Source organism: Erythrolamprus reginae, chromosome 13 (assembly GCF_031021105.1).
Source record: "Erythrolamprus reginae isolate rEryReg1 chromosome 13, rEryReg1.hap1, whole genome shotgun sequence".
NCBI classification, from domain to species: Eukaryota; Metazoa; Chordata; class Lepidosauria; order Squamata; family Dipsadidae; genus Erythrolamprus; species Erythrolamprus reginae.
This window is the reverse complement of record NC_091962.1, coordinates 10,716,197-10,731,457: the sequence shown is the minus strand read 5'-3', so window position 1 is coordinate 10,731,457 and position 15,261 is coordinate 10,716,197. Positions and strand designations below refer to the sequence as shown.

Genomic DNA, 15,261 nt, shown 5'->3' with positions numbered 1-15,261 from the left:
CTCTAATCTTTGGCTCTTCTATGACATGTGGACTCCAACTCCCAGAATTCCTGAGCTAGCATGATTGGCTCAGGAATTCTGGGAGTTGGAGTCCACAAGTCATAGAAGAGCCAACGTTGCCTACCCCGGCTTAAACGACTTAATGACCGTTTTTCCCCAACGAACCAAATCGCTAGAGTTAAGTGAGCCACACGGTCACTAAGCGAAGCCAGCTCTCACCATTGACTTTGCTTATCGATAGCTGGCTGGGGAGATCGCAAATGCACGGCAGACGTCCAGATTTTGATTCCCTGTGGATGCCACAATGGTCCTTAAGTGCAAAGCAAGGCTGCAAGTCACTTATTGCAGCGCCGTTTGTAACTGTCGCTAAATAGATGCAAGTCGAGGACTTTCTATATATGCTCATGCTTGTTCCTTCCAAATTGGGGACCAGGTTCTGCTCGTTGGAAAGAGACTGAGCAGCTTTTGAACCTCTTTAGGAAGGGAGGGAAGGAGGGAAGGAAGGAAGAAAGGAAAGGAGGGAGAAAGGAAGGAAGGAAAGAAAGAAAGAAGGAGGAAGAAAGGAAGGAAGGGGAAGGAAGGAAGGAAAGAAGGAAGAAGAAAGGAAGGAAGGAAAGAGGGAAGGAAAGAAGGAGGAAGAAAGGAAGAAAGGAAGGGGAAGGAAGGAAAGAAGGAAGGAAAGAAAGAAGGAGGAAGGAAGGAAAGGGGAGGAAAGAAAGAAGCAAGGAAAGAAGGAGGAAGAAAGGAAGGAAAGAGGGAAGGAAGGAAAGAAAGAAGCAAGCAACAAAGGAAGGAAGGAAAGAAGGAAAAAGGCAAAGAAAGAAGGAAGGAAGAAAGGAAAGGAGGGAGAAAGGAAGGAAGGAATAACAGCTAGAAGGGACCTTGGAGTTTTTCTAGACCAACCCCCTGCTCAAGCAGAATACTATTCCAGACAAGTGGTTGTCCAGTTCCTTCTTTAAAACTCCAGTGATGAAGGACCCACAACTTCTGGTGGCAAGCAGTTCCACTGGTTACTTGTTCTCACCGTTGATTAGTTTCCACCCTTTGCCTTTTGTCGTGTCTTCTGGTCCTTTGGAGATTGACCCCCCTCTTCTTCGTGGCAGCCCCTGAAATTCTGAAAGATTCCTATCCCTGCTGGCCCTTCTCTTCAGTAGGCCTACCCAGTTCCTGCAACCGTTCATTGGCATTGCCTTGGCAGTTCTGTGTTAGCAAATACTTCAGAAGAGAAGGATTTAGGGGTAGTGATTTCTGACAGTCTCCAAATGGGTGAGAAGTGAGGTCGGGCGGTAGGAAAAGCAAGTAGGATGCTTGGCTGCATAGCTAGAGGTATCACAAGCAGGAAGAGGGAGATTGTGATCCCCTTCTATAGAGCGCTGGTGAGACCCCCATTTGGAATAATACTGTGTCCAGTTCTGGAGACCTCACCTACAAAAAGATATTGACAAACTCGAACGGGTCCAAAGAAGGGCTACAAGAATGGTGGAAGGTCTTAAGCATAAAACGTATCAGGAAAGACTTCATGAACTCAATCTGTAGAGTCTGGAGGACAGAAGGAAAAGGGGGGACATGATCGAAACATTTAAATATGTTAAAGGGTTTAATAAGGTCCAGGAGGGAAGTGTGTTTTAATAGGAAAGTGAACCCAAGAACAAGGGGACACAATCTGAAGTTAGTTTGGGGAAAGATCAAAAGCAACGTGAGAAAATATTATTTCACTGAAAGAGTAGTAGATCCTTGGAACAAACTTCCAGCAGACGTGGTTGGCAAATCCACAGTCACTGAATTTAAACATGCCTGGGATAAACATAGATCCATTGTAAGATAAAATACAGGAAATAGTATAAGGGCAGACTAGATGGACCAGGAGGTCTTTTTCTGCCGTCAGTCTTCTATGTTTCATATGTTTGAGCCTCCAGCCCCCTAATCATCTCGGTTGCTCTTCTCTGCCTTCATTCCAGAGTCCCAGTATCTTCTCTATAAAGGGATGAGTAAACCTGGATGCCATATTCCAGCTGTGGCCTTTCCCCAAAGTCACCTTGCTTCCTTTCCCAGCCCCTTCTAGGCCTGAGCTACTTGAGAGGTGCCAGGCATTGGTGAAAGCAACTTCCACAAGCAGATGAGTGTGTGAGTGAGGGAGCGGGAGAGAGGAAAGAGAGAGGGAGAAAAAGGGAAATAGAATGAGAGAGAGAGAGAAAGAGGGAAATTTAATTTATTATATTTCTATGCCGCCCAACTCCCGAAGGACTCTGGGCGGCTTACGACAGGATATAGAAAATACACTGCTCAAAAAATAAAGGGAACACTTAAACAATATAGCTCCAAGTCAATCAAACTTCTATGAAATCAAACTGTCCACTTAGGAAGCAACACCGATTGACAATCAATTTCACCTGCTGTTGTGCGCATCTGACTTTGTACAGTGAGAATATTTCATTCAGATCTAATATGTGTTATTCGAGTGTTTATTTATTCGAGCAGTATACATTTAAAAACATCATAAAAGATTAAAATACAGTTTTAAAATACATAAGAGAAGGTGAGAAAGAATGAGAAAGAGGGAGGGGGAAAGAAAGGGAGAGAATGAGAGGAAAGAGGGGGAAAGAGGGAGAGAATGAGAGAGGAAAGAGGGAGGGGGAAAGAAAGGGAGAGAATGAGAGAGGAAAGAGGGAGGGGGAAAGAAAGGGAGAGAATGAGCGGAAAGGGAGGGGGAAAGAAAGGGAGAGAATGAGAGAGGAAAGAGGGAGGGGGAAAGAAAGGGAGAGAATGAGAGAGGAAAGAGGGAGGGGGAAAGAAAGGGAGAGAATGAGCGGAAAGGGAGGGGGAAAGAAAGGGAGAGAATGAGAGAGGAAAGAGGGAGGGGGAAAGAAAGGGAGAGAATGAGAGGAAAGAGGGAGGGGGAAAGGAAGGGAGAGAATGAGAGAGGAAAGAGGGAGGGGGAAAGAAAGGGAGAGAATGAGAGAGGAAAGAGGGAGGGGGAAAGAAAGGGAGAGAATGAGCGGAAAGGGAGGGGGAAAGAAAGGGAGAGAATGAGAGGAAAGAGGGAGGGGGAAAGAAAGGGAGAGAATGAGGAAAGAGGGAGGGGGAAAGAAAGGGAGAGAATGAGAGAGGAAAGAGGGAGGGGGAAAGAAAGGGAGAGAATGAGGAAAGAGGGAGGGGGAAAGGAAGGGAGAGAATGAGAGAGGAAAGAGGGAGGGGGAAAGAAAGGGAGAGAATGAGAGAGGAAAGAGGGAGGGGGAAAGAAAGGGAGAGAATGAGCGGAAAGGGAGGGGGAAAGAAAGGGAGAGAATGAGAGGAAAGAGGGAGGGGGAAAGGAAGGGAGAGAATGAGAGAGGAAAGAGGGAGGGGGAAAGGGAGAGAGAGGAAAGAGGGAGGGGGAAAGAAAGGGAGAGAATGAGAGGAAAGAGGGAGGGGGAAAGGAAGGGAGAGAATGAGAGAGGAAAGAGGGAGGGGGAAAGAAAGGGAGAGAATGAGAGAGGAAAGAGGGAGGGGGAAAGAAAGGGAGAGAATGAGAGGGGAAAGAGGGAAAGAAAAGGAGGGGAGAGAAAGGGAAAGAGAAAGAATGAGTGTGTGTGTGTGTGTGTCATAAGCTTTTGCTCAGTGGGGTGGGTGACTTAAGGCAGGAAACATGCTGGGATGAGCTCCAGGCCTTGCAAAAGCTGAATTCCTTCCTTGCTGAGTTCAGCCGCTACCACCAACGGGGATTGGGGGGGGGAGGGAGGGAGGCTACAGTCTACAATTCCTTTGGGACAGTCGAGGCAAAAGCGTCTCACTAGAGGCCTGGCTGCTTCCCTCTGTCTGTTTTTTTACATCTCCTATTAATAATTAGAAGCGGCTTGAAAGGAAGGAAGCACCTTTTTTGCTTGGGGGGTGGGGGGAGTGAAGGGGGGAGGGGCTATCCAGAGCTCCTCTTCTCCTCAACCCCCTGCGCCCCCTCCCAACCTCCCTAGTGAGGGTTTTTTTTTAAAAAAAGAAGAGATTGGACAGTCATTTTTGTCCCAAATGCTCCAAAGTGTCTCCTGCTTAGGCAAAGGGTTCGGCTGCAATACCCCCGAGGTCCCTTCCAGCTCTATTTTGATTGATGGATCGATTGAAACGGTACAGGGTCTCCTGTTTGAGCTGGGGGGGGGACTAGAAGACCTCCGATGTCCCAACTCAGTTCTGATTGACGGATTGATGGATTGAAAAAAATAGTACAGGGTCTCCTGTTTGAGCAGGGGGTTCCAACTCTATTCTGATTGATTGATTGATTTATATGGTACAGGGTCTTCTGCTCTAGCAGGGGGTTCCAACTCTATTCTGATTGATTGATTGATATGGTACAGGGTCTCCTGTTTGAGCAGGGGGTTGGACTAGAAGACCTCCGAGGTCCCAACTCTGTTCTAATTGATTGATTGATTGAAAGAAATGGTACAGGGTCCCCTGTTTGAGCAGGGGGTTCCAACTCTATTCTGATCGATTGATTGATATGGTACAGGGTCTCCCGCTCGAGCAGGGGTTGGGCTAGAAGACCTCCGAGGTCCCTTCCAACTCTTTATTATTCTGCAAGGCACAAACAGCCAGCCAGGGTTGACTCCCCCCCCCCCCAAAGCCAGCGTAGCATAAAGAGGAGGGGTGTGGCTAAGCCGCAGTTCCTGGCATCGCTTGCTAACTACCCTGGGTCTTCCCCTGTAATAATTCCCAGGGAGAAAAATATATTTTGCTGCCGGAAAGCTGCGCAGTCCCCAACGTTTATTTATTTTATTTATTATTTATTCATCAGATTTGTATGCCGCCCCTCTCCGCAGACTCGGGGCGCCTAACAATAACAATAATACAATGTAAACAAATCTAATATTTAAGTTAATTTAAAAACCCCAATTTAAGAAACCAATCATACATAGAGACATACCATGCATAAATTTTATAAGCCTAGGGGGAAGGGGAAAGTCTCAATTCCCCCATGCCTGACGACAGAGGTGGGTTTTAAGGAGCTTACGAAAGGCAAGGAGGGTGGGGGCAACTCTGATATCTGGGGGGGAGTTGGTTCCAAAGGGTCGGGGCCGCCACAGAGAAGGCTCTTCCCCTGGGTCCCGCCAAACGACATTGTTTAGTTGATGGGACCTGGAGAAGGCAAACTCTGTGGGACCTGACTGGTCGCTGGGGTTCTACAGGGCAGGCTGTCTGCCAGATGTCCTTAAGCAAACACTTCTTGGACTTTTGAGTCTTCTGATCGCGTCGGTGAAAGACAGAGCACGGCCGACAATTGGGCAAAAACCAGTGTTGGCCAACCATAGTAATAATAATAATAATTAAAAAAGACTTGTGGACTTCTAACTTGAAACGCGTCACTAAAGAGAGATTTAAAAGTGCTTTAGAAAAATAACACATTTCGGTGAAGTCCAGGGAAGCGTCAGTGTCTCACACACACACACACACACACACACACACACACACACACACACACACACACAAAACTTTCTCATCAGCACCCCCATTGCAGAAACCAGGCTGCCTCTTCTCAAAGCATCTTTATTAAATTTATATAAAAACACAATAATTAAAAAAAACAAAACAGCCCACCCTCTGAATCCAGATACTCCCCCATCCCGCGCACCCCGTCCAAATCTCCCGTTTGAAGACCCCACTCTCTCTTCTGCCCTCCCCTCCTCCTCCTCGAGAACAAATGCCCCCCTCCCTTTAACGCACACAGACCAATTGATGTGGAGCTAAGACAGATTTTTTTTTGGGGGGGGGGGAGAGCACGGGAGGGAGGCAGCCGCAGAGAGATATTGCTAAAAAGGCAGATCAAATTATTCTGATTATCGGAGCATCCCCAAAATCTTCTTCCTTCTTTTTGTGGTGGTTCTTGAGGGGGAGGGGGAAACTGAATTTGAGTCTCCCCAGCCCCCCCCCCCCCGTGAGAGCGCCCTCCACCCCCTTCCCTGAAACCCAGCACTGCCAACATTTCAGCGACACACGCGGGCCCCAAATGGCCGAGGGGGGGCCATGCAAAGATGGCCGCTCATGGTCAGGAGGTCACTTCTTCTGCGGGGTACTTAGTTTCTGCATCCCTCGGATCTTGTCTAGCAAGTCGGCTACAAAGACCTGGAAACGGAGAGAGAGGGAAAAAAGCTCTCAACAGTCAAAATTTACTCCCCTGCGTTGTGTCCGTAGCAAGGGTTCTCAAGCTTGGCCACTTAAGAGGGGAGGACTTCAACTCCCAGAATCCCCCAGCCAGGATGCTTTAAGATGGATGGACTTCAACTCCCAGAATCCCCCAGCCAGGATGCTTTAAGATGGATGGACTTCAACTCCCAGAATCCCCCAGCTGGCATGATTTAAGGTGGATGGGACTTCAACTCCCAGAATCCCCCGGGCAGGATGCTTTAAGATGGGTGGACTTCAACTGCCAGAATCCCCCAGCCAGGATGCTTTAAGATGGGTGGACTTCAACTGCCAGAATCCCCCAGCCAGGATGCTTTAAGGTGGATGGGACTTCAACTCCCAGAATCCCCCAGCTGGCTCCCAATTGGTCTCCGGACACAATTCAAGGTGGAATTCGATTCAATTCTGGACTCCTATAAAGCCCTACCTGGCTTAGGGCCAGACTATCTTCGAGACCACCTTCTACCACATAGCTCCCAGCGACCGATAAGGACCGAAAGAGTTGGTGTACTCCAGGTCCCGTCAGCTAAACAGTGTCGGCTGGCAGGTCGGTAGGAGGAGGGCCTTCTCTGTGGCTTCTCCGACTGTCTGGAACCAGCTACCTCCTCACTCTACTGGCCTCCTGGAAAGCAGTAAAGACCTGGCTTTTCTGACAGGCGTGGGGTCGTTGATCTGATAGTGGACCATTGAGATCTGGCCATAAATGGAATGCATGGTTTTTAAGGGTTGGACCTAAACTGTTTTTAAATTGCTTTTAGATACCTTAATATTATTTGTATGTTTTATTTCTGGTTGTGAGCCGCCTAGAGTCCCTTGGGAGTTAGGCACCATACAAATTAGATAGATAGATGGATGGAGGGAGGGAGGGAGGGAGAGAGAAAGAGGATGGGACTACAACTCTCAGAATTCCCCAGCCAGGATGCTTTAAGATGGGTAGATTTTGACTTCCTAAATTCCCTAAGCAGCAATCTTTAAGATGGACGGGCTTCAAGTAACCAGAATTCCTCCATTTTTAAGATTTCTAAACTTCAAACCCCAGAATCCCTCCTGTTTTAAGGTGGACTTCAACTCCCAGAACTCCCCAGCCAGCAGGCTTTAAGACCGGTGGGCTTGCATTCCGATTGCCGTCTGGGGAATTCTGGGAGTTGGAGGAAGTCCATCTTTTAAAGGGGCCAAGCCTGAGAAATGCTACCTTCTGGCTTGGAAGAACTCAAACGAGGCCTTTGGCACTGCTTGGAGGTGGGATTGTATAGCCAAGCCTCCTTGAACAGACGCAGTCTACCCCCAAACAAAGGGGGAGGGGGTAACCCATAGAACCTAGCTGGGTCTAGTGCAGTGATGGCAAAACGTTTTCGGTTCGTGTGTCAAAAGGGTGTGTGTTTGTGTGAAAGCACGCACACAAGTGCCCACACCCATCCCCCTCCCATACGCTTCCCCTGTGCACAAACACACACACACGGTCCTTGCGCGTGGTGGAAAAAAAAACGGTTAAAAGGGCAAAACGGAAGTTCAGGAAATGGATTTGTGCTTTGCCCATTGTGCTGGTTTTTTGCACTCTGGAGGCTTCAGGGAAGCTTCCTGAACCCTCGGAGTGTGAAAAAACAGCACCACGGGCAAATCGGAAAATCCATTTTCTGAACTTCCGGTTTTGCCCTTTTAACCGTTTTTTTTTTTTTTTGCCCTCCGGGGCTTCAGGGAACATCCCTAAAGGTTCCGGAGTGGAAAACATCGCGCGACAGGCAAACCGGAAGTCCCTTATTCTGAACTTCCAGTTTGTTGGGGGACTTTTTTTTTGCCTCCGGAGGGCGAATCGGCCTTCCCCAAGGCCGAAAATCATCACGCGGGGCATAAATGCTCCATCACGGATCTAGTGTCCATAGTATTATTGTTATTTTAGACTCTTAACTATTAGATTTGTTATTATATATTGTTTTTATCATTGCTGTAAGCCGCCCCGAGTCTACGGAGAGGGGCGGCGTACAAATCTGATAAATAATAATAATAATAATAATAATAATAATAATAATAATAATAAAAGACAGCACAGGTAAGCGACCTTCGTTTTGGCCCATCTGCTCAGTCTGGAAAACCGGAAATCCCACATCTGGGATCAGCTGGATTACTTCTTGCCCACTGCAGTGTGTGTGTGTGTGTGTTTTGCACCAGAGTGAAGCTGTTCCTGCTTTGCCTACAACCTGTTCCATGCCCCCCCCCCACACCCCTTACTCTGTTTTCAGGAGGCCAGGCTTGGGAGAAGGGGCCAGCAAAGGAAGTGGGGGGGGGGGCAGTCCTCCTCCCTTAACAGGTGCTGGGAGGGGGCACAAAACCCACAGAGACAAAAGGGAGCAGCTGTTTTACAGCTGCCGAGGAAGAGATAGTAAGGACTAGCACCCGCCCTGGGGAGTTTTAGGAGGTGGTGGTGGTGGGGAAACGGGGAAGAGTGCCGGCCACTAGCTGGCTGTAGAAAAATATTATATATTTTTTTAAAAAATATATATTTATTTATCTATTTGTTTGACTTCTATGCCTCCCAATCCCATGGGACTCAGGGCGGCTCACAGCAATATAAACATACAACGCAGTAGTGAAAAAAGTCAAATAATAAACATGATTTTTTAAAAAAGCCCCCGTTATAAACCCCCCCGAGCAATGTAAACAAATCAAAACAAAAGAAAGACTTACCTCTGTGGGCTTGTAGCAGTCAACCAGGAGTTCCTGCAACAGGGTGGAATAAAAACAGAAATACATCAGAGAAACTCAACGCTTCTTTTAAAGCTTGCTCCCTTTGATCTCTGGCCAAACCTTGTGGGTGGATTTCTTAAAATCCCCCTTTTATTCGGACGGTTGTTGTTTCGGTGAAGGCCGTCCATCCCAGCGGGAACATAGGTCTTGCTTTTGGGGCTGTGGCTTAAAAAGGACCCACACAGGGGCTGGTTACGTACGTTAGCTAAAAAGCCCCTCTTGTCACTGTTGTGCAGAGACAATGACACACACACACACACTTGCACACTTTCTCTCGCCTCTCTTGAAACTTTGTGTGTAGACGAGGAGACCCATGTACACAAGAGGCGACGAGACACACACAAGCCTTCCAAGCCCTTTTTGTGACTCCTGGGTGGAGACAACCAGACACAAATGCACACCCTTTCCCAAGCCCTAACGGTTGTGTAGAGACAGTGACACACACACACACACACATGCACACTTTCTCTCCCCTCTCTTGAAACTTGTGTGTGTGTAGACAAGTAGACCCATGTACACAAGAGGCGACAAGACACACACAAGCCTTCCAAGCCCTTTTTGTGACTCCTGCGTGGAGACAACCAGACACAAATGCACACCCTTTCCCAAGCCCGTCTTGTAACGGTTGTGTAGAGACAGTGACACACACACACACATGCACACTTTCTCTCCCCTCTCTTGAAACTTGTGTGTGTGTAGACAAGTAGACCCATGTACACAAGAGGCGACGAGACACACACAAGCCTTCCAAGCCCTTTTTGTGACTCCTGCGTGGAGACAACCAGACACAAATGCACACCCTTTCCCAAGCCCGTCTTGTAACGGTTGTGTGATACACAACGGGATACACACGCACACCCTTTTTCAAGCCCCTCTTGTAAGGGGTCTTCGGAGAGGGGCGGCATACAACTCTAATAAATTGTTATTATTATAATAATTATTAATCTTGTATGTGCAAAGAGAGGTCTTTTATCTTCTTCCTTCTTCTCCCCTTTTTTTACCTTCACCCGGGCACTTCGCGATTCGTCGCTCTCCATGTCCAGAAGTTCGTCCACATCTATTTCTAATTCGGGTATTTCTTCTTCCTGCAAAATTAAGGACGTTTTACACACGAGGTGAGCCTTGATGGTGCAATGGTTAGAGCGCAGTACCGCAGGCTACTTCTGCCGGCTCCCTCCCTCCTCCCTTCCCTCCCTCCTCTCAGAAATAGAATCCATGGAGGCTGCCAAATGGGAATCAATTCCGTTGTTTGGTTTAATTTTTTATTGATAAGCTAGCTCTCTCCTCGCAGGGAAACACCCAAAGCAAACCCTGTTTTTTTTAAACCCGGCCTTAACTGGTAAATCCCGCCCAGCGGTTTCATGTGAAACAATATTTTATTAATAGTCTACTAAAGAACATATTCCCATTTCTAAGTTTTATAAAGCCCCAATTTCACTTTTATTCACTCTGAAGTTAGTTGGGGGGAAAGATCAAAAGCAAGGTGAGAAAATATTATTTGACTGAAAGAGGAGTAGATCCTTGGAGACCTCACCTACAAAAAAGATATTGACAAAATTGAAGGGGTCCAAAGACAAGAATGGTGGAAGGTCTTAAGCATAAAACGTATCAGGAAAGACTTCATGGACTCCATCTGTAGAGTCTGGAGGACAGAAAGGAAAGTGGGGACATGATCGAAACATTTAAATATGTCAAAGGGTTAAATAAGGTCCAGGAGGGAAGTGTTTTTAATAGGAAAGTGAACACAAGAACAAGGGGACACAATCTGAAGTTAGTTGGGGGAAAGATCAAAAGCAAGGTGAGAAAATATTATTTGACTGAGAGTAGTAGATCCTTGGAACAAACTTCCAGCAGACGTGGTTGGTCAATCCACAGGAACTGAATTTAAACATGCCTGGGATAAACATAGATCCATTGTAAGATAAAATACAGGAAATAGTATAAGGGCAGACTAGATGGACCAGGAGGTCTTTTTCTGCCGTCAGTCTTCTATGTTTCTATTTAGGCCAATAATTTTTTTCCTGTTAATATTTTTCCTATTGACAATGTATTTAAGATGAACATTAAAAAAAAATTACAAATCCCAGGGATGCTGAGAGTTGGAAGTCCAAAAGTGGAGAAACTCTGCCCCTAAGAGGAAGGTGACTCAGGAGAACATCTCCCATCATCCTCGGTTAAAAGGAGGATAATGGAAACTGCCCTCCCAACCCCTATAGAAGACACCAACCCTATAAATTAATCAGGCCCATTGATTAAAAATTGATCTTTAAGAGGACATCGTCTTTCCAGGAGCTTTCTTTGGATGGTTAAATGGCTTTTTAATATACCTGTCCTCCTGCACATAAAGCTATTTAGGAAAACAAGCTCTCAACTCCATATTGGCTTTCAGTTTAAATTTTTTTTTCCCCTTCCTCTTTTACATCCTTCCCAAAATAGTGACACATTTGCCCGCAAACCTAGGCAGGCCTGACTTCCTACCTGTCTTCAAAATAGACACAGCCAAGTCCTCGATTTACGACGATTCAGCCCATGATTTCCGTCGCTAAGCGAAAATCTGGTTAAGTGAAGTTTCGCCCCCCCCCCCTTTTTAACAACCTTTCTCGCTGCCGTTGTTAAGGAAATCGCTGCGGCTGTTACATTATCCCAGCGGCCGATAAGGTCCCACAGAGTTGGCCTTCTCCGGGTCCCGTCGACTAAACAATGTCGTTTGGCGGGTCCCAGGGGAAGAGCCTTCTCTGTGGCAGCCCCAGCCCTCTGGAATCAATTCCCTCCGGAGATTAGAACTGCCCCCACCCTTTGTCTTTCGTAAACTACTCAAGACCCACCTATACCGCCAGGCATGGGGGAGTTGAGACACCTTTCCCCCAGGCTCTTTATATTTTATATTTGGTATGTATGTGTTGTTTGGTTTTTAAGTGAATCTGGCTTTCCCCGTGGACTTTTCTGCTCAGAAGGGCGCAAAACGAGGATCAGGTGACCCCGGGGAACACCACACAGTTGTCATAAATGTGAGTTGGTTGCCAAGTGACCAAATTTTGATCACCAGGAATGTCGGAACGGGTCACACATGGGAAAAACGGTCGTAAGTCAGGGGTTTTTTTTCCCCCAGCGCCGTCGCAACTTCGGTCACTAAATCGACTGTTGTAAGTCGAGGATTAACCTGTAGGCTAAAAACACTTGCTCTCTTTTGTATGCCTTGCGAAACGACTTTAAATCCACCCACAAACAACATCGCTTCGGGGGTTTTCCCCCATTCACACATGCAATCTTGATTTTATGTGCTTTTTAATATTAGATTTGTTTTCGCTGGAATATTGTTTTTATTATTGTTGTGAGCCGCCCCGAGTCTTCGGAGAGGGGCGGCATACAAATCTAATAAATTGAATTGAATTGAACAAGGGGAAAGTGAGATTAACTTGGCATGGGTGGAAAAAAAGTGATTTTTTTGCCCCAAAGCTGGGTTTCCAAGGCCGTCCTTTATGGCTTCTTTAGCTAATGGTCAACCAGAATTTGCAGCCGGCCAAAAAAGCAGAACGCAGGCTCGCATTAACTGGAGGGATAGAATCCAGACCACGTGAAGTGAAGGCCTTGTCACGGCCCCACGCGGGGAATATTACACCCAATTTCAGGCGCCACAATACAATTTTTAAAAGTTGTTGACACTCTAGAAAAAGTGCGGAGAAGAGCAACCAAGAGAAGAGACTGGAGGCTAAAATATTGGGGACGTCTAGTTTAATGAAGAAAAGGACGAAGGGGGAAGCGTGATAGCATCTTCCAGTATTTAAGGGGCCACCCCTAAGAAGACAGGGTGGGTGTGTCAAGCTATTCTCCAAAGAGGGCAGGACGAGACGCTCCCGATGGAAACTAATCAAAGAGAAAAAACCACTTGGAATTAGAAAGAGAAACTTGTCTCCTAACAATTGGGAATAATTAACCGGTGGAACAGCTTGCCACCAGAAGTTGCCTAGCTGGAAAATCAAGCGCAGGAGAGGGCCCATCTCTAACTCACTTAGGTTGTGACCTAAGACCCATTTCTCGGTACTCTCCCCCCCCCTTCCTCCTCCCAAAAAACCCCACGCGGAAACTGAGGACCCCGATTGTTGGGGGCAAGAGGATGATTCTGCAAACGGCTTAGAAAAAGCTGTGAAGCGGCATACAAATCTAAATGCTAAACGCTATTCGCGGTCGCCAAAGTGCCCGACACACGAGACAGACGGACGGCGAGGCCTTGAAAGCCGATCCGGCTATTGTGATCCACATTTAGAAAGCCGGGTTCGAAGGCTGCCAAGGGGGAGAGAGAGAGAAAGAGAGAGATCAGAGGCGTCTCGGGATCCGCACCCGGTGCCAAGTGGCCAAAATATGGAGAAAGAAAAAACACACCCAACTCCTGCCCAATTTCGTGACGAGAGAGGGCACAGGATTTCAGGGGGGTGGGTGGGTATGCCAGCTGCTAGGCTGGGCAAAGTTAGGGGCATCCCACCACCTCTTTCACACCACCAACTCATGGCACTTTACACAACTGGAGTTTTTTTGGGTTTTAAAGGCCCTGCTTGGACTCACACGGATACGTTCGAGACCCCGCGTAAAAGTTTTTGCCCCCCCCCCCAACGCTACCTAGAAAACGCTTGGGATGCCCGTGACCTTAAATAACCTTCCCTCTGAGCCAACTCTTCAGGAATGGGGAGATTCCTGCCCCAGGGCAGAACCACTGTGGGAACCGGCGAGTGGGAGGGGGGGTAGGGTTAAGCCGGTTTGGCAACGACTCCCGCACCGTGCCAGGACTACAGCCCCCAGAATCCCCTGGTTCCTTCATTGGGATGAGAGCTGCCCCTTCCCATCCGATCTGAGGTCACTGGGATTCTGGGTCAGGGAAGGGGTGGGTGGGGGAGAGATCACCATGGGGAAGAGATCCCTGGGGAATGATCTGGTTTGTAAGGCGGTGGAAGGAGGCTTCCGGGTTCTCCTTTTGTGGGTTTTTGGGTTCTTTTTAAGGGCTTTGGGACAGAACTGGCTTCATTGACCCTTCCAGCTCCTGCGGGACCCTCTGGATCTCCAGAGAAGGATCCACCGGGCAGAATAGCCTGACAGAGATGCCCCTTTGGTGGCACTGGGGCATCAAGGGGACGCCGGGGGTCACCCGCCTTATGACGTGGGGGAATACTTGAAGGAAGCAAAGGTCAGGATAGCCCGCCTTAGGATGTGGACTGCACCCAAAGGGGGCTAGGATGGGGGGAGGGGGCAGGAAGCTGGGGAGAAGCGGGTGGGGGCTTCACCTCTGGAAAACCGGACTGCCCTTTTTTTTGGTCTGAGTCACTTTAGTTGCCCCTTTTGCTGGGTCCATCCTTCCTCCTTCCCTCTTTTTCCTTCCTTCTTTTTCTCCGTCTCTTTCTTTCCTTCCCTCTCTTCCTTTTTCCCTTTTCCTTCCTTTCTTCCTTCCTTTCTCCTTCCCTCTCCCTTTTCCTTCTCTCCCTTCTTTCCTTGTCTTTCTCCATCCCTTCCTTCCTTTCTTCTCTCTCCCTTTTCCTTCCCTTTCCCTTCCTTTCTCTTTCCCTTTCCCCCTTTCCCTTCCTTCTCTATTCCTTCCTTCTCTTTCTCCATCCCTTCTTTCCTTTCTTCTCTTTCCCTTCCCTTTCCCTTCCTTTCTTCCTCCCCTTTCCCTTCCTTTCTCTTTCCCTTTCCTCCTTTCCCTTCCTTTCTCTTTCCCGTCTTCTCTTCCCCTTTCCCTTCCTTCCTTCTCTTCCTCTCTCCATCCCTTCTTTTCCTCTCCACTCTTTCCCCCTCTCTCCACCCTCCCGCACCCCCGGGGCCCATCCCCGCGCCCACCTGGCAGTCGTAGAGGACGGTCAGCTGCTCCAGGATCCACTCCTCCAAGTGCAGCCGCTTCCGCAGCTCCTTGCGGTCGTATTTCACCGTCACGCGTCCCTGGCGCCGCACGGGGCCCTCCTCCTCCTCGGCGCCCGCTGCCCCGGCCCCGGCCCCCCGCCGGCGGGCTCTGGAAGTAGACGCGGGGCCGGTCCCCCGGCGCGCCGCTCTCCGGGCTGCAGGGAGCCGCCATCCGCCGGCGGAGCAGCAGCAGCCGCGGCTTCCACTCCGAGGACGGACGGACGGGCGCGCCTCTTTTGTTCCCGGGCCGGAGTCCGCGCGGCACGTGGAAGGGGGCGGACAGGACCAGCCGGCTGGCGGGGCGGAGGGCGCGGCTCTCTTCTCTCCGCTTGGTCCCCGCTCCGCTTCCCCCACCTGCGATCCGAAGGGGAAGCCTCCCCCCAGTCGCCCCCCAACCCTCCCTTCCTTTTTCTCCTTCCTTTCTTTTTCCCCTCCTCTTTTGTGCAAGAAGGGGTGGCGGGTCCCGATCCCTTCGCCTCCCCTTTGTCCCGA

The 15,261-nt window shown here is 48.7% G+C and overlaps 1 protein-coding gene across 1 annotated transcript; it reads right to left on the bottom strand.

The window, feature by feature from the left end:
- Window positions 1–5,494: 5,494 nt before the first annotated feature.
- On the bottom strand, window positions 5,495–15,019 carry PPP1R14B (protein phosphatase 1 regulatory inhibitor subunit 14B). Its single transcript, XM_070766235.1, is given in 5 exon segments — window positions 5,495–6,084; window positions 8,827–8,859; window positions 9,888–9,971; window positions 14,710–14,865; window positions 14,867–15,019. Coding segments are annotated over 5 exon segments (417 nt in total). The 5' UTR covers window positions 14,942–15,019; the 3' UTR covers window positions 5,495–6,015.
- Window positions 15,020–15,261: the final 242 nt, after the last annotated feature.